This window comes from Pocillopora verrucosa, chromosome 8 (assembly GCF_036669915.1).
Source record: "Pocillopora verrucosa isolate sample1 chromosome 8, ASM3666991v2, whole genome shotgun sequence".
Taxonomy (NCBI): Eukaryota; Metazoa; Cnidaria; class Anthozoa; order Scleractinia; family Pocilloporidae; genus Pocillopora; species Pocillopora verrucosa.
The window spans coordinates 13,343,026-13,362,839 of record NC_089319.1 but is presented as its reverse complement, the minus strand read 5'-3'; the positions used below and the strand labels follow the sequence as shown (position 1 = coordinate 13,362,839).

The window sequence follows — 19,814 nt, the reverse complement described above, 5'->3', positions numbered from 1 at the left end:
GTGTTGCAGTGTATTGATGAAACTCAATTTTTCTTCCTGTCTGTTCAGACCGGAGAAGGAAACAAGTTATTTCTGTCTCTTAGCCTTAACAGAGAGGAAGAGGGAAAACGCCATTAAACTTCCTCCTCGAGTGAAAATCTCCTCAAACAAAGAGAAGTTTGACAACCCACGGGCCTATGAGTTTGTTAGAGAGGTTGCGACAGAGCAGGATTTTAGATATATTTTCAAAAGATCACGACTCGAGTAGGCTTTATTTCCAAAGCTTTACTATTGAACTGAGAAGGAACCGTTGTCATGCTCATTACTTAGCGTTCTTCTAAAATATTTTAACTCGGGAGACAAAGGGGAGGCATTCGACACCATGAAAGATCAGCTTACTAACAATTCCTGCTGGTATCCTAGCAGATTTTAACTCCCGGCTCACATCCGCTAACGTAGTTCGTCCTCCCAACCCCCCTCAATTCCACTAGTAGAAATTGAGCGGGGGAATCTGCTGTGAGACCAGCATACCAAGGAAAAACACAGCTTAAAATATTGAGAGGTCTTCTCCTTACAAAGAACTTCTGACTGCGTTGATATGGCTTATACTTGAACCAACAGTGAATCGCGCGTTCATAACATAAACAGTCTATAGCTTTACAGACCTTTACAGCCCACATACCTTCCAACTCCTATAAAATATTGCATGTACAGTTTTGTCACTGGATCTGTACTAAATCTCTCCTGGAGGAGTTTGGTTTTGTCGCGATAAAATGTGCTGATCCCCTCATAAGCCTCTGTAACATCTGTACGGTCCCCTCCTCACTGGCAGTTAATTGAAAATCGATTTTCTATGGTCCCTGTATATACTCTGCGACGACTGTTCCTCCCCCTCCGCTCCGTCCCTCTGAAAACCACGTGATCCCCCTAAGGGGATCTGTTCTGCGGCATTTTGTAATCGATGCATTATGCAATAGCGGTTCCAATAAAGGCTGCAGCATTGAGTAATAATCGTCGGTCTAATTCATTTGTGACAACATATTGATGCAGATTGCAATAATCCCGACATTGCCACAAAAATAACCTACTGTGCTAAAGTAAATCAAACGATTATCGTCGAATACTGTGCTTTATTCTTAATTCCGAGATATCGCCGATGTATGGGCGATATCTCGGAACAACTGTTGAAATGTTTCCTGAGAGTTATCATTAACTTGTGATAGCTGTTTAAGTAATGTATCCCTGTCTTCTATAAATCCCCATAACTGGTGCTTGACTTATCATTTGCAGGAATGAACTTGCAAATACCCAATCTGTAGAATAATACCGTGTTGCAAGATTCTAGATACACATTATTACAATTTCTTGCTGGATGATGATACAAAATCGTAGACCGACGATTATTAGGAAATAGGTAGCTTACCTTACCCGGCATCAAAAAATACTGTAATACGTATTACAAAATGCGTAGGTTATCAAAAAATGCTGCAACCGCTATTACAAATTGTGTAGGTTACTAAAAAATGCGTCGTTACGGTATGAAGTATATACCGTCGTTACCACAAAATGCCAAAGGACACAATTTTCTAATTCATCGAGCGGACTGGGTTCGACTTTATCTTATCTCATGGCAGCTTAGCTTACAGGTTTACCCTCACTTTCTAATTCTTTCTGAATTTGACTTTTAAAACTAGAAATTTGTTAATATTCGACCATCAACTATGCAAACTGAACGAACTCACTGAAAACCAGGCTATTGGCGTTTGTTTGTGAGAGATAAAATTTACATGTCAATTGATCGCCAAGCAGAAGTGGGAAATATAAAATATGCGCGAACCCAGGTGCAAAGACACCCTGAAGTGTCATGATTTATTTACATCCCCTATGAACCAATCAGAATGGCGATGGATCAGCTAAATTTAGGTGTTTAAAACATATCGATTTCAAATTGCTGCTTAGAAAAAAGCGGAACGTCAAAAGTACTCTGACAATCTTCAAACGGTCGGGAGTGTAACGGGAAGAAGCTGCTCTCGACAGTATGATGGCGGGGCTTATCAAACCAAAGAAGCGTTGTTGGCAAGAAACAAACTTGGAATTTTTTGGAAGTGACACCGAGAAAAACGTAAGTGTTTAAGAGACCCTGGATTTCGAAACTGCAATAGAGACATGATGGTTTTAAAATGCGCAGAACTCTTGAATATAAACGATAATTCTCACTCTTGACGTTGTTGATTACGGAAACCCCTGCACTTGTTGTTGTCTTCTAAACGAGTATCTGGAAGATTTTTGTCCAGGGCCACAAAACAAGCAGCAGAGTGAGACAGCAATTAACAATTCATGGCACCTGCATGCTGCTGCCAAAACGCATATTTATAACCTGCATTGAGCTGATGAATGTGCTATTTATTCATATTAGTATACCTAAAACAAACTGTTTGATTTGAACACTGAAATTAAGAGTTCTCAAAAGAACATCTCTCAAAATATTTCGAGCTCTGGTTATTAGAAAGGATAAATTACGTGAAGCCGAAGGCAAAGGACGTTTTAAATCGAGAGAAGTTTTGATGACTCGAAAGTTTTGCCTAGTTTTATTATACATTAAGCTCTGCAGAGGTTATAATTTCACATGTTTAAACAACAACCAAACTTTCTTTGAAATATAGCGCCTTAAAGCAATATTAAATACAGATACGCAGGTGCCAAACACATCTTATTAACTCACTAATGAAAAGTCTCCTTTATTATCATTTCATATACGAAGCGGCTTGATTTTGACGCGAGATGTTCGCGTAACACAAAGAACTGATTATCTCTTGAGTAACAGAAGTATACCATGGCTTCAGCTACGGTTATAATCTAACAACGCGACGTTTTTCCACTAAACGCCACTGAAACTGTGAATTGAAAGCGTATTGACATAATTTTTTTGAACACATACGAACCATTTTTGCTCATTATCACGGAAGCGGGTTGGTTGAGGTTGATTTCGTTATTCGCTAGGCTCGACGGGCGTTATAAATTAAATGAAATATCGCTGATCTACGAGTTACACAGGAAAGGATGGTCGAGCTAGATCATGATGGAACTCTCATAAAGTTACCTTCTGTTTTTTTCTCTACAAGGTGGGAGCCTTTGCACTTGCTGTGGAAAAGTCATTCTCTTTCTTCCTCTCTTTATCATTGATAATATCATCATCATTATCACATTAAAACTGTCTTCGTAATCATTTTACTTTAATATTACTATTGTTAGAGAGGCTAAATGTAATTATCAGACATTCTCACTTTGTACCCGATTTTTTTCTATTTTAAAATATCTCAGAGAAATTTTGCAATAACGTTTTCAGTTTCATTCGTCCTTTGGTTTTGAACTTTGGGTTTTAGAAACTTGATCTCTTTCCATCTTTCATTTTCAGACATTAGGATTTTTAAGGATCAAGAAAAGCGTGTCATCTGTACATGCAATCAAAGTATCTTTGTGTGTCTTCTTAGCTCGTAAGAAGTTACTACATTGTTTGTGTTTTTTTTTATCTTTCTCAAATGCGTAGATGAACATATCGCATAAAGGCCTAACTAAGAAGAGTTGAAAGAAAATTTAAATTTTCCTTTTCTTCTGTCTAGAAAAAGAATCTGAAAAACATCAAGCAGCCGGGTATACATAAAAGTGCCGGTAGGGCACTGGATTAAGATACCCTTCTAAAAGGGTAAGGTTTAGTATCTTTATATACAACCCTTTGCATTCTGTCCTGTACAAAATTCAACCACCAAGTGACATTATAAGGATTCAGAGGGTGTCTTTAAGTTTGTTTTCGAGAAGTTGGGGGCTTACAGAATCAAACGCCTTGCTTAAAGTCCATTGTAAATATCCGAACAGCCAAGCAGTTGAGATCATTAAGGAACCTGCACACTTTAGCTGAATCATAATGAAAGCTTCCGCCGGTACATAAACCACCCTTCCTGTACTCGAGTTGCCAACTTTCTTGAAGGCACGATCAATGACTGGTGTCATATTGCTTCCTCGTTGCCCATAAGAATCTCCGCTTTAAGGAAGGGGTTAATGTAATGTTGGTCTCTACGTACCAAATACGAGATCTGGTCCCGGCTGGAAGCAGTGTGCTTTAACCCTTTTACAGTTCAAACGGCCAAACCTGTTGCTCCCTAATGATCACTCTCGGTGATTTCTTAACCTTATGAATCAGCCTATCGACCCCTCTGAAGTCAAACTTTTCCTCGCTAATACATTTTGTTCTGTTACATTAGTTGCCCCAGTGATCTCCACCATCTAAAGTAACAACTTTACGTTTACAATTTTGAACAACGAGCCACCGATTGGGATAATTTTCTAATTAAAATCACCTCCTAATGGTGTGATATTTTCTTTGCCACACATATTTAAAGCATCTATCTATCGCATGAGCTCACTTAATTGTTCTCCACGAGATGAGAAAATCGAGAGTGACAAAAAGAAGCTTACGTGTCCAACAACAGAGCCTCCCTTATCATATAACCTGGCCCGCCTCCTCTCTCCTCCACAGATTCTCCAATGTCATGCGGATATCTGCCAGAAGAGTGCGGCCGCCCCATAGCCCACTGAAGAGTATGCCTATGTTTCCCAGTCACCACATACCACATTGCATATCTCTGCAATCGGAACTATCAACGTAGGAACTGCTCTCTGTGTATTATGACTATCGATACTGACTGCTCGGCCTCAATAGCTGGAAAAGAGTGGTATCAGCGATGATTTAGTAGTGTTTTACCAGATAAGTTTAACGAGTCAGTATCGGCCCATCTTCCTATCAGGGATTGTGATGGACTCGAAGGGTACAGTAGTAACCTCCAAAACGGCTGCTACTTTTTGCGTTCTCCTTGTGAGTGTAGGCAAGTGCGAGGCAGGCTCGCGAGTCAAATGAAGATCAGATTTATATCAGAGATGGGTGTAAGGCTGGTTGCAATTTCTCCTCAGTTTTTTCCACAATCAAATATTAATACCCGACTACGGTTGTGAAACTAATGAAAACTTCATGAATGAAAAATATGTCGCCGGCGATTGATCTATTAAAAACAAGCCTTCAACTTCAACCGATACGATGCGATGAAAGTTTTCGTTTGAATTTTGATTAAAGTAGGCTGTTTTTGCTTAATAGAGAGAATATTTAGGGACAAACGCAATATATGAGCATACATTCGCGCCCGATGCGGAGCAAATTTGATACCTACCTGGCAATGAAACCATTTCAGTGGTTCATTCTAATAGAATCACCAAGCTGAAAGGGGCGGTTCTTGAATTTCATTTTGAATTTTTTTTCGTGTGCATATTTTAAATTTTTTAAAATGTTTAACACAAAAAGTATTAAAATACGTGTTCATGTGTATGTTATTTTTAAGGGACTTGCATCGATTTCAGTTGAAGCAAATTTTCAACATATTCATGTAAGCGTCGCGTTCGATCAATAATTGTTATTTTGGAATCGAACCTAAGTAGATCTAGTTTCTGGGTTTATTGTAGTGTGTGACCGTGACAACTAGATATGTAAATGATTAACAGATTATGGAATTATAATATTTATGCAACGATCAACATTAGCATGGCGTCGACCAATAACTGTGCTTGAAATACAGTCTTGGCACTTCGTAGCGAAGGGAACTCCTTTATTTGCGCCAGGCTACAGTTTACCTTACATTTGGAGACTGAGGTGTTGTTCAGTATGGCAGGGCTTGTGAAGGCTAAGAAGTATGATTGGAAGGACTCAAACTTGGCTTTGTTCGGCTCAGACGTCGAGAAAAATGTAAGATTTTTCAAACGTCAGCGCTCCGCCGGAGTTGCCCTTGTCTTATCAATATGTAGCAGTGGACAAACGATAGATGTCTCGTAAAGGTTCGCTTAACTTGCCTAACTGTCGACAGAGAAGAGATACGCCGCCCAAGCGATGCAGTGTTATTTCAACCATGACAAATGCAAACAGTGGAAAACAAGCTTCGATCAGTTGCAAATTAGGCTTATCTGAATCTTGACTTTATAATGCTGTAAAACGTCCCTAAAAGCCAATAGTCACAGGTCACAATGTTGAAGACAAGTGACAAGAGAGACATTTCGCGAAATGAGATGTAATCGTATATAAAAATATAAGCATATAAGTAGACATGAAATACACGATTATGCACGATGGTGTATCAGCATAAGTATGAAATTTGCTACAGGCTTTGAGATTTTATTCTCTGATAATTATTTTTGTGCTATCCATTGGTAGGTCAAGAAAAGTTCAGCAATGGAGGAAAAAGCGTGGAAGGGCTGTGGTCAAAGAGTTGAGTTAAAGATCTGGAGAATTGTCAAATTTAAGGCGAGTATTAAGCTTAGTTTACGTTCTTTAGTCATAATTTCTTGTGTGGTCGGAGCTGTATCTTCATGTATGTCAAACCTCGGCTGGAAATAAACCTCAGCTGGAGATGTTTCTGTAAATACACCTTCGCGTGATGTTCTAATCAATCATAATAATACTTTTTATCCATCAAACAATGATGTAGTCGTGATTATTACTGTTTCTTTGCAATCAAACATAACCCTTAAATTCATGCGACATTTTGACCTCTGTCATCTGAAGGATAATTAGACTTTTTTTGAGCTTTGGAGTTTTTACCTTATATGGTACTAAAGTTGAGGTGTTCGTAGTGATCGAATAGCTAAATTTGGCTCAATATGCAGAAGGTTCTGGGTAAAAAATGTTCGCTTACAGGTAGGAATTTTTTTTTCCGTGATGATAATATTAAACCAACTATCTCTGTCTTATTATAATGGACAAATATAGATTTAACATGGAAGATTAACGGAGAAATGGATTTGAAGGGGAAGGTTTTCAGCTGTTCTGAGAAAAAAAAAAATTGAACTAAAATAGTTCAAGGTGCATTGTTTGTAGAAGTATAGGGATGCTAGTGAGGACACTATGGCCATTTTTGTGTGAATGTCCAAAACTTTTTCCATCAGCCCTAATTCTCCTTTTCCTTTCCTCAGAATTTTCCTGATCTATTAAATTAGTGGTTAATATTGTAATATTGATAGTAATGTTCTAGCTCTTCATTCCAGTTAATGACTGTGTTGGTCTATTTTGAATTGATCTTAATTTGGAATTTTGCTAAGATGTTATTAATTTACAGCTATTTGTGAATTGTTCAATTGTTCAGGTGATTATGAAGAAATGTGCACTTTGATTGAGCCAGGATTGCATCATATCTTGCAATAATCACCACGTACAAGGTGGTTATTGCGGTAGAGCTAAATCTCAAAATGACAACATTTCAATTTGTCAAGATTACAAAGAAAGATGAAAGCCACGACAGAGATTCCATGAATCTTCTACCATCTAGCTTTTACTAACCAGGAACTTGATCATTGAATTACAATTTTTTTTGTCAAGAACAACAAAGAATTTGTCTACAGGTTCAAACAACCTACTAGAGTGGAAGGGAAAGAAAATATTACGTTTCAATTAGATACCTAATCAGATAAGTTGGGGATTAGCAGCTGACAGCTTTGAATAACAAATGGTGTGATATTTTGCACTCTTGTCAAAGTTGCATGCCCTCAGCCTTGCCTAGAGGCTTGTACCTTTGGTAGTCACTTCTTAACTTGTATACTTTACTCTTGTAGCCTCTTACTTCAAGCCTTACTGGAAGCACTGGAAATTTCTTGTACCAATCTCTCTATCTCTGTTCTCTGATGTGTGTGATGTTTGGGAGCAAATAAATTTTTTAAAAAAATTGATTTTTCTGTGGTGATGACCAGCACAGTTTTCCAAAAGTAATTTTTAAGCTTAGGCCTTGTGAATATTTTTGAATAATCCTCTTTGTTTGGGGCATTATTCATGTTTGTTTTGCATTCGACAAATAGTTGCTTAAATAGTTCACTAACATTCCATAAAGAGTTGTGTTCTTAAATCTGTTGGTTACATTTGACAGCTCAGATAAATTACATTGTCACATAAAGCCCTATGACAGTGACTTGTAGCATGATCATCACGCCCATTCAGGGTTGTTCAGAAATATTTGAAAATATCTTGATCAGCAATGGACAGATTGTTTTCAAACTTGTCATTTTGCTTCTCTGATGATTGCAGTTTAATAAAAAATAACTGTGTTGCCTTTTGGAATAATGTAAGAATTAAAAAATATTAAAGATACTGGAAAATATACCCAAATTATAAATGTAACGCGTAACATCTCATTTGCATAAACCCGAAAATAAAGGTAAATTTCGTACTCAAAACAACATCAATTAGAAACTTCCATTATGCTCATTTACTGAGTAGGGCTCAAATACACCTTATGCCAAGAGACAGCGTTAAATGTTCGTTTTTAAAAGAACAGGAATAAAAAACTTGAAGACAGTCGCTGTTGTTTGCTTGTGTAACGCAGCAGATCCAACAGAGCTTTGCATGGTACATGTGCGGGTCTAGCGTCTTGAATATACGCCTACAAAGAAAGTTGATTCGTCTGAGTAAGGTTCAAACACCTACTTACCCTCATCTAAAGTAACTTTTAAAAAGAGCTAACTGCAAAGAAGAAATAAGTGATTTTTGGTTTCGGAAACGATGTTATTGTTTATTTTTAAACACGGAAAATCAAACACCACTTACCTGCAAAAAGGCCTGTATTTCAGCTTTTACTTCACCTCGGTTGCTGAGACAACTCCCAAGCAAAGTTCATGTGTTCGACTACAAATCCCCAAAGTTTTACAGCCATACATACAATACAAACGAAGATATTCAAAGCAAACTAAATCGGAAACCTAAATTCACTCTCGCTTTGTGTTTATCAATGTGTAACGATCAAATTTCAAGCCCGCTCTACATTGAAATCCGCACAAATAGCGCTCGAAAACGCTAAACTTCGCCTGATTTTCTCGTTGAAATCAAGCAACAAACATCGAAGGTCTCCTATGTAACCTCTCCTCTATGTCTGCAGGGATTAGGCAAGAAAACATGACATACAAACTTGATGTAAAAAAAGTGCGTTTGTTTTGGCTGGCACTGTGCGGCATGTGTGTGGAGAACTAAAGAGAAAGAGGAATAACATTTACAAAGTCCCTGTAGATGTCAATGAAGAAATAATTGCTTCTTTGTAAATCTAGAGATAGTTGAAATATAATTTTTTTTTGTAACTCAGCCATTATGGCCAGTGAAATCTAGTGATAAAGTCAAATGCCACGCCCGCAAAGGATTGTGGGTAATCAGTTATTAAGCTTTAAAAACCGAACAAACATTGAAATCTTCACTAATTCTTTTTAGAACGTAAATTAGCAAGTATATCTAGCAAATAAATGTATTTTTGGCATACTTTTTACATTTCATGAAAATACCCTATGTTACACATTTGGGCATGATGATTGTGCTACAAGTCAATATGTTGTTGATTAAACTGCATTTTGGCCTCTTTTTTATTTGTATTTTAAATTGTTGTGACTTTTGTACCCACAGGTGGTAGATTGGCCCAAGGAGGACTATGGGAGATTTTATGATGGAGACTCGTACATCATTCTTAATACGTACAAAAAGGATCCTAATAGTGAGGTCAGAGAATTCTGCTGATGCAAAATTTTTTCTTGAAAGTACATCTTATAAATTCATCGTTGGTCAGTTTAAGTCCTTGAAAATGGTAGTGATGGAGTCAGAGCAATGGTTAGATGTAAGAGGTTTTCACTACAACCCTCTGATCCTTATCAGAGTGATTAGCATGTAATTTTTCCTCGCCATATCACTTGTGAATGAAACAAAGTTTGAGAGAGCAAAGGAAATGATTGCAGATGAAAATAGCTCATGACATTAAATAAATTATCCATGTAAGTTCCCTGTGACGTATAGAGACCAATATGAAGAAAAGGTATGGAGCTGGACTGATGCTATAGTGTGAAGAGTTAGGGGTAGTTTCAGTCACAAGAACATTTTGGCATTTGGGAATGTGGTGTGTGTTAAGGGAACAGTGCTTGAAATCTAGGATAAAGTCAGTTTGTCCCTATTTAAAAGCCAAGCAATCAAACTGATGAATTTGGTTGTCTTGATGAATCCTTGATCCCCATGAATTAAGTGCACTGAATAAATAAACAACTTGGGGTTACCTGTCTTTCCATTTTCATTGAGGTTCTTACTTTCTCTCTCTATTCTTCCTTGTATTGTGCATCTGAATTGCTCAATTCAACTTTCCCTTTCTTGGTGGGCTGTGCTAATCTGCCCAATAAATTTTGAGCCCTGCAGGAAAGGGGCACAGATAGTTTTGCTTCAACTGATGTTGGGGTTCTTCACTTAAGAACAACACCATTGTCTCACTAGTTTTTTAAGGCTTACCAGGTTATTTTATTATTAAGAATTATAATTTTATTGTTACAAACAGGGTTTGCATACACTTTTGTTGGTCCTATTTTAGCCCTATCCTTGTGGGAGGTGGTTGTTCAGGGCTGTTGACTCTGTCAAGGTTACAAATTAAGGTAACTTATCCTTACTAATGTTGTCATGATTTATCAGGAGCTTGACCATGACGTTCACTTTTATATTGGCAAGTACTCCAGCCAGGATGAGTATGGAACAGCTGCATATAAAACAGTTGAACTAGACACTTATGTGAGGATGAATAAATGCCTTCTATTTTTTTAATGTTAATCTCAAATTATCACTGTCGAGATATGAAGGAAATGTATCTTCCTGGATTGAGAGAGATACAAGAATAAGTGTGATAAACTAGTCAGAACTAAATCTACAATTTTTAAAGGTTCTTTTGGTTGAAAACCTGAGATTAGTGCTTTTGTTGTACATGCATCAAATTTGGAATGTATAACATATACTAGCTCCTCTCAAGTAAAAATATCAGCTGCAGCAAATTAAACTAAATTTTAAATAAATTCTGTTATTGCTGTAAATGTAAGGTTCTGAAAGTGAGGAATATCAGTTAAGTTATATCCTTGGCTATTTCTTAGTTTTAACCATGGCCTTTTGATCTGTGATGCATTTGCACCAATTGCCTGTGAGCAAAAGTATTTGATGGAATTATCTATACACAGTTTGTTCTGTTTTGATGAGGATGAAAGCAAAGAATACAGATTTATTTATCTTTTTTTTAATCTGGCATTTTCATGCTTTTATGTAGGCAATATTGTCAATTTTTTCTTCCTTAGTTGGATGATAAACCTATCCAGCATCGTGAAGTAATGGATCATGAGTCTCCACTCTTCAAGAGCTACTTCAAAACCATTTCTAAAATGAAAGGAGGGTATGTGGAAAAAGGTCAAACTTTAAAAATTAAATTAAAATACTCATTCTTGTGTTAAGGTGAGATAATTTTTTAAACATGAATGGGATCCTCTTAAAATTGCAGAATGTTTTGAATTCTTAAAACATGGTTTATCAGCACAACTTTTATCATCATTGTAGCCAAAAGAATAATGCATTTTCTAAGAATGAAGTATTTGTTATGTTGCCGTCAAGACCTTTTAGAAGAATTATCAAATGGAATACTATTTGACAATTAGTAGCTGACTACTTTGACAATAAATCAATTGATGTGGGTCATTTTAATTTAGGGCTTATAAGATGTAAATGATAATAATAGAATAATAAAATAATAAAAAATAGTTGTTCACTGAAGTGAAGGTGAATACATGTGGATATTGACTGAGCTGCCAAGCATCAAGGTTAAAATCCACTTATGTGAACGCCTCTGAGGTGAATAATTGTTTTAGTTTATACCAGACAAATACCTAAAATTAGTTTATTTCCATCAATATGCTGAAAAATGGTTTTGTTCCTGCTATTCACTTCTGAACCAGCCAATCAACGCATACAAAAATCACTATTCACTTGTTTGGGCATATACTAATTTATATTTCTACAGCACCATTCATACTATTAACCAAGAGTGCTTAACAAAGTTGCTAGTCAGGTGGTTAGGGGGCTGCAAATTTTCAGTGTTGAGAGCAGATCATATAAGAATATGTGGATTAAATTTTTTTCTTTTTTGCATGTATGAAATTATGATTTACTTATTAAAATGATATGCTTTGTAGGGCTGAATCAGGATTCCGTCATGTAGAACCCAAGAAATATGTCCCCCGCCTTGTTCATGTGTCTGGTAATAAGGTAAGGTCCCTCCTTTGTATGATGTAATTCTTTATGTCAACTCTAATTATAGTTTGTGAACAGTGCACCTAAAGTAGTTTTACAGTGTTCATGGAATATCAACAGTCTCCAACAAAAATGGGTGCACTTTTATACACTTTGACTAAATGCTCATTCAATCTGAACAACTCCATTTGTTGAAGATGGAATCACTTGTTTTTGGATTAACCTGCATATCTGATGGAAGTGAACTTGAGATCAGATCTTCAAGTTTCGTTCTTCTGTGAACAAGGAACCAGTAACATTTTCTTGCATGAACATGAAACCACTGTGACAAGTGACAAGCTGATACAATTAATAAATCATACAGCAACACTAGCCATACTTGTTACTCAACCCTTTAATCTCTAAGAGTGACTAGCACCTAATTTCAAGAATAAATGAAATGATCACCAACTGAAGAAGCTATTGACTGTTAATCACATTCTCCTTGACATTACCTTAAGAAATATATAGGACAACTTATGGAGAATATGACCACTGATGTTAGGGAGTAAAGAGTTAATACAACCCAAGCTGAAATATGCAAATGTATAAGAAAAATCACAGACAGCTATAGAGCAAATAACATCTGCATTGTTTTGAAAAAAAAAAAAAAAAGCACCCACAAGAATTCTAATCGGTGCCAAGGGAATGATTTGACATGGAAAGCAAATTTTTGTCACCTCTGCTTCATTTCTGATAGAAAGTGACGATCAAAGAGGTGAAGTTTAAGAAAGATTACTTGAATGATGATGATGTGTTCCTTGTTGACCTTGGACTGAAGATATTTCAGGTAAATTGTAAAGTACTTGTAGCTAAATAAAAATTAGAATGCATACCAAATGTGGTGTTGGGTTAAGGAATGAGACTAGTAGACTCAAATGTGCTTGACATTCCTGGAAAGGGGAACAGTAGGGGGTTCTCAACACTGCAATACTACCAAAAAAAATTAGGCAAGTACCATTATTTTGCAGAAAGAAGTGTTATATACCACAATAAGGTCAAAACTTGTTGTAATGCTAAAAACCGCCACTCTTAATGTTTCACTCAGAGCAAATAAGACAGCAATAATAAATAAAAATTTGTTTATGAATGTACTTTGGGTAATTGTCAATTTCAACCTGTTTCCAAAACAAATGAAAACTGGAAAAGGCATGAAAAAATGTGAAGGACTTGAAGGATGATATTTAATACCACCCAAAATGCAAAAAAATGGTATCCAGCTTGTTTGGAGAATACCTCAATACCACAATTGGATATTGAAATTACCAAAATACTGCAAGAAAAAAACTCCAATACTGCAAACCCTAGTGTCCCCCTCCTGGGATGTAACAATAATTTCTTTAACTTCCATAAAGGCTCAAATGAGATTCCTTTCAGTGAGCCACTTATCCAGACCTTCAACTTTTTCAGTATTCAGTGTTATTCTTTTCATCAGCCCCTCTGTCCCTTCTCCCCCACCACCCCCCCCCCCAAAAAAAATGGAATATTTAGGTAAAAAAAGGAGTATCCTCATTCAATTGAGGTAAATTGCAGTTCATTACAACATGTTAGACATGTTCTGAAGAGCCCTGTATTAGTTTCTATATTAAATATTGTAGGTTCTCAACCAATGCTAGTCTGTGCCGGGCTCTTGACTAGTGGAAATGTACAAAAGAGCAGGCATTTAATAAAGAGTGATAGGAATAGAGCCTGTAAGATTTGATTTAAATTGCTTATTTTACCCATTGATTCACCCACGTTTAGATAATCTTTTATCATGTCACCTTTTCAATTGCATCTTGCAGCATTTTATAAATGTTTATGTTGTCTTGATGTGTATTTTTAAGAGGATCAATTACGTTTGCCATGAATTTGGTCATGATTAGCACATGGCTCTCTGTTCAGAGTTAGACATAAAAGTTTCCAACAATTCTTTAATGAAATGGTTGGCTTATTTGTGTAGTGGAATGGTGATAATAGCAGCATGAATGAAAGGTTTGCAGCAGGAAAATGTGTAACGCAATTAAAAGTAAGTATGCTGATATTCTCACTAAATTATCTCTGTCAATTGTTGAATTTTCAAACTGTGCAATTTATTAGAATAACCATATTGATTTGAAGTAAGCTAAAGTTTGTAGTTTTGATGCCATTATAGATGGTACATGTCAGGGCATGGCATGGAAAAGTCCCTTGGTACATGAGATCCCTCCCTTTGAAAGAAACTGTGCTTATTATTATCATCATTACTATTATTATTATTGTTATTATTATTTCATTATTTTTCTTTTGCTACTGTAAGATACTCCCTTGCCCTTACAGGGAAATCTGTCTGTCCACCCTGATATTAGCAACGATCTTTGACTTGTATCTTCAGACTTGAGAATGCTTATACGGTTTTTGTCTTTCAGTCTGAACGAGGTGGTAAACCAACTGTGGAAGTTCTTGGTAAGTATCCGATCGATTAAATAGGGAACTGTTCAAAACTTCTCAATTATTATGGCAAATTACTCCATTGACTGACTGCAGATATTTCTTATAAATTTAGAATTGTTCCTACTTAAAAGATGATGATTAATTTGCACTTGTCTGTCAACACTGTCAACACAGATTGTTTTGTTGATTACTGTGTAAGGGGTAATGATAAATAATTATTCCATGAGAGTGAGTTGGATTTGAGATGATAGATAGCCAATAAGGTGTAAGGCACGTAGCTTTAACCAATCTCTAGCAATATCCTCTCAGTAGTGTTATTTCATTCTTTGTGGCTTTTACTTTTGTTGCGGAGATGACGTCAATGACTTAGCATCGTTTTACGTTATATCCAATCCACGGGAGAAGTGTTTGCTTCTAACCAAAAGAAAATTCATCTGATGAATCATTTTCCTTTAGAGGTTATTCGGTATATGAGCCGATAACCGGAGTTAAGTGAACTTATCACAACACTAGAAATGCAAGATCCAGAGTTTAATAATCTTTAATATGTCAATATAACGTTGATAGTGTTATATTTAACTGTATCAGATAATTGTAAGGTTGCTGAAATACCTGAGGAGTTGTTGGAAGTCTTTCCCGAGGAAGGACAGCCTGGAACCAAGAGGTCTAAATTTTTTACGAGAAAAGATGAGGTATTGTGTATACAACATCGTTTGAATTTTAAATTTTTACGGTTGCATGTGATATCTGCAGTCTGAAGGTTGTTTTCCTGTCAGCTTTTTCATAACGTAACATCATTTTGCTAATCCATAGTTTTTACGGAAAAAAAATAGTTCTTGTTTAAATCATATTTGTTGATTGATCTTTCGGGTAGAATCTGGAAGTCAGCTTAGAAGATTTTACATCAACCAGCAAAAAGTGATATTGACCTTTCTTTACTTAGTTTTCGTGCCAGTTAATGAGAGTATCGAGCCTAATCTTTCAGAAAAATGCTCTTGATTTCTTTCATTGAAGTGATTCCCTCTTGACTGGTTCGAATATTTCAGTCATTTTATTCGCCGTTTCAACGTGATCTCTATACGTGTTTCTTTTTTTTTCTTTTATAAAGACGAAAACGAGAGTACAAAACCTCGAAAGGAAAAACATGCCTTATTTGATTATTATTACTGATGGTGATAATCACTCTAATCCATGTGGTAGCTTTTCCCTTTCGTGGGCGTTTTTTATGGTTTCCTTTGGCTACAAGAGATTACTCTTAATGCACAATTTTGTTACCCTTTGCAATTCATCATTCAAAACTTTTACACGTAAACGTGCAAAGCAACTCAGTTCTGATAAAAACGCGGACATTTTACACGTGTTTTCTTCCAATTAACCCCACCCTCATTGGTATTCACGTTGGAGAGACTTTCACTGATACTGTTGTTTTTTAAATAATTAGATGCAAACTTTTCTTTTATCTAGACTGATAGTGATCCTGGGTACGAGAAGGTGTTGTTTAGGTTAGTAGTATACTTGTTTAGTATAATTGCTTACTAGGTGATTATAGAAATGTGTGCGCTCTAATTGGTCGAGGATTGTGTAATATCTCTCCAGAATCAGCTCGCGCGTAGCGATCATAGCGACAGGAGTGCTAAATTTCAAAATGGCGGCCTCGTGTTTTATCAGTCTTCCGAGAGGGTGATAAACGCGATAGAAGAAAATTCAATTTCGTAGAGCGCCAAAAAATGTACCGAGTTTGGTGGAACACTTTTCAAAGAAAGTTTTGAAGACTTGGCTGATTAAATCAAATAAACCTATTGAACTGTTTGTCCATCTTGATACGAGTAATGACAGAATTTTAACGAAATATACGCTATGTTGTCTTTACTTACAGAATTTACAACAATTCGAAAGCACCTGAAAAATTATAATAAAACAATTATTCACCCCAGGCTTAGTGAACACTGTTGAATAATCCTCTCGAATTCGTCTCAGGGATTATTCAACAAAATTCAGATCGCCTTCAGCGTATAATTGTCAGACAGAATAGTGGAGGCACAATCCTTACTGAGGTTTGATGACTGATATTGCCATTGTTAATCCTCAGAAAGATCTATTGAGCCAGTTCATGACAGAGTAGCAATAACGTTGTATTTCATGATCACTTTCATTCAACGCCATGTTGAACTGACTTGAATGATTTATAGGTTGTCAGAGGAAAGCGGTGAGATGAAGTTTACTGAAGTTGCTCGCGGGAGGGTAACAAGGAGTCAATTGGACAGCGACGATGGTAGGCCGCCTTTTTCTATAAACCTTCGTCTAAAAGATTGAAAATAATGGGTAGAAAACTGATAGAACGAACGAAGTGCCATTAGCATTCGCGAAATTCTCTTTAAGTAGATATCTACAAAGGACTACATTTCCTCAGCTAGTTCCCCACCCTCACCCCCCCCCCCCCCTTCACTTCTTTCTTGTTTGAAACTGAACTAAGCGCTGTCGTATGCATGACGCTGTCGACATATGCTCTACTTCTCGTACCCTTAATTTTGTGTGTTTCTGAATTTCTCTTTAGTGTTTATCTTGGATTCTGGAAAACACTGCTATGTGTGGGTTGGGAGCGGCGCAAGCTCAAATGAAAAGAAGAATGGTTTGTCTTATGCCCACGTAAGTATTTCTGAGCACTGTCTTTTGTTAGGTTCTCGAGCTATTACCTCTTTGAAATAATATAAATCTCGTAACATTTGTCGTATCGCAAATGGTATCAACTGGAAATATATGACCAATAGCCTCTATTTGGCATAATAAGTATGTACGCATATTTGTCCGCAAACATTATCTGTTCCGAGATGCGAACAGTTTTCGGGAGCGAAGCTCGAGGAAAACTTTGAACTTCGATTTGTCCAAGGACAAATATACGAGCATGTTTTCGCGCCAAATGGAGACTGTCATTTTTACTATCCTTGAAAAATTTTTGTAACTTGCGGGAAAATTTTTGCGAGCAGTTTACAGTTTTTTGCGTGAGATGTTTACTTTTCAGTGTTCTCTGGTATGACTTTATGAACGAACATACATGTCCCTTCTTCTTAAACAATACTTAAACGCTCTTTCAACGTTAATTGAATTTTACTAAAACAAACGCTTTCATCGTACTAGACGCAGGGTTAGAAAATTGGGGTTGAATCACTCGTGGTGTATCCTCAAACATCCTTAGTTTTAGCTGGGGCATACTAGATCACAAGATGCGTTCAGACCAATCACGCGCGAGCAAAAATATATATGGTGGATTATAACGAACGAGAGGGCTTTTGAGTGAAAAAAAAGATATGAAAAGTCATCAAATAACATATTTAAATTTGTCATTCTAACCTCGCTCGGTGGACGATAATTACACAAAAGGAGACATTTTCCTGTGTCAGTTCAAACGTGCTAACTCAAGTGTGATTTTGGGGGGACATGATAAAAGCTTTTAAATGACGAGCCCTGAAGGCGTCATCAGATATATTTCTTGATGGGTGGAAAGTGGTATGGGATGTTAAATGCCATAACCCGTATTGATTAGAAATTGACGATACAATCAGAATGTCTTCTTACAGAATTTACTACTTTCTCATTTACTTGTCCTAATTACAGAATTACCTAACCAAATCTGCAAACCCTCTTCAACCAATCACTGTAATTGGAGAGGGACAGGAAACAAAGGAATTCCACGCAGCATTCAACTAAGGTACTTCTCACAATCTATACTAACTAATAGTCACCCAATCTTCTTAGATGAGGCAACACAGCATTGTTGGGTGTATTATGGGTTCACGTTTCATAAACGCACACATACAGAAAACTTTATTAACACCCTTCAGCTTGATATGGTACACACCGTGACGCGGCTCCTGTTACGTTAAACAAAATTATCAAAACAGCCATTTCGTTGCCCAGTCTTGTGCTTATTGAAAAGGTACCAGCTCCACCCGAAAAATCAGAGGTATGTGACCAAAGTCAAGCTTAAATAACATGGGGTAAAACCTTAACTCGCATTCTGCAAACCACCGTGCTATTTACATGCACGGTTGAGGCGTTACACTCTAGCACCCGGACTAGGGGGCTCTAAGCGGCTTTCATTATGAATCTGTTTGGAAACTGGTGGAAGAGTTAATATAGTGTTATTGGCGTTGGCGCCGACTGTTGTTGGGAGATAAACTGTGCCAGGGTCTAGACCAGAGAAGCGAGGGACCGAAATCGATTGGCCGTTTTTTTGGGAAGACTGGTCCCACACAAACGGTGTGCCTGATACAGGCTAGTTTGTAAATGAGAGGATCTTACTGCTGCTTTATTACCTACTTCGCAAACGTTTCCATTGGGAGTTTCTGATTTCAACATTTCATCTTTTAGGGTGACACCATGTCAAACGAAGGCAGTCTGATCAAGAAGTATTAAAAACATAAATTTGTAGTGTGTCTGGCTAAGTTTTTGGTGAATATGGATAGAATTTCGTGTGATTTTTACTACATTATGCAAAAATTCGTCTGTGTTCGCAGGCAGCTTCTGGAAGTAGGTTTCTTTGTAATTTTGTTGCTTGTTAATCGGAAAATGAAACATTACTTGTTAATCTTGAACTTCGTTAAGGTTAAACAAGGATTCACCGCTCTATATTGTTCAAGGCATAACTGATCACAGATATGAAAATAAACCAAGGAATTTACCGTGTTTCAAGTTTTTGTTTGTAAACATTACGTAATTATCGAAACCCTTGTATTAATACGGACCACTATTTCCTATCCCTGGCTTTGCTTCTCAAGTTTTGCTGAAATAACGTAAAATTCCGAAAATAAGCCCCAGGGCTTATATTTTTCAAAGGACCTTTTTGAGGGGCTTATTTTTGGAAGCGGCTTATATTCGGAGGGGCTTATTATAGGAGGGGAATTTGCGTTTTAAAATTGGCTGGGCTTATGATTGAAGGGAAATTTGTGTCAACATTTTTGAATGTGCAACTGGTAATATTAAGGTTTTGGCTAGGAATTCGTAACAAATTAATCACTCTGAAAATGCTAGGTTCAAACACAACGGCAATAAACTTTATTAGAACAGAAATACAGTAAAAACGGTAACGTAGTTCAGGCTCAGGTTCATCCGGGAACCTCTGCCACAGATTTTTCCCCTGCTCAAAGATAGAACAATTCCATCTATCGCCGCAATATAACAGGTGAAAAGCGAGGAGTACCAGAGGGAATTTGGGTTCAGGGTGGCGGGATCGAACTTCCTTGCAAATACTTTGTCCACGGACTGAAGGAATTCAAGGCGCGAG

General features: G+C 36.9%; 1 protein-coding gene across 2 annotated transcripts; it reads left to right on the top strand.

The window, feature by feature from the left end:
• The first annotated feature begins 1,955 nt into the window (after positions 1-1,955).
• Positions 1,956-19,216, top strand: LOC131798642 (gelsolin-like protein 2). Of its 2 annotated transcripts, none has more exons than XM_066171040.1 (15): positions 1,956-2,101; positions 6,230-6,319; positions 9,449-9,541; positions 10,490-10,585; positions 11,137-11,231; positions 12,025-12,097; positions 12,822-12,911; positions 14,064-14,129; positions 14,509-14,545; positions 15,122-15,225; positions 15,998-16,035; positions 16,723-16,805; positions 17,088-17,179; positions 18,146-18,239; positions 18,902-19,216. In XM_066171040.1, the coding sequence occupies exons 1-14, from the start codon at positions 2,018-2,020 to the stop codon at positions 18,236-18,238; spliced, it is 1,134 nt and encodes a 377-aa protein (XP_066027137.1). In that variant the 5' UTR covers positions 1,956-2,017; the 3' UTR covers position 18,239; positions 18,902-19,216. The 2 variants fall into 2 exon arrangements, with proteins under 2 accessions (XP_066027137.1, XP_058972328.1); XM_059116345.2 differs by lacking the exon at positions 1,956-2,101 and adding an exon at positions 5,545-5,767.
• Positions 19,217-19,814: the final 598 nt, after the last annotated feature.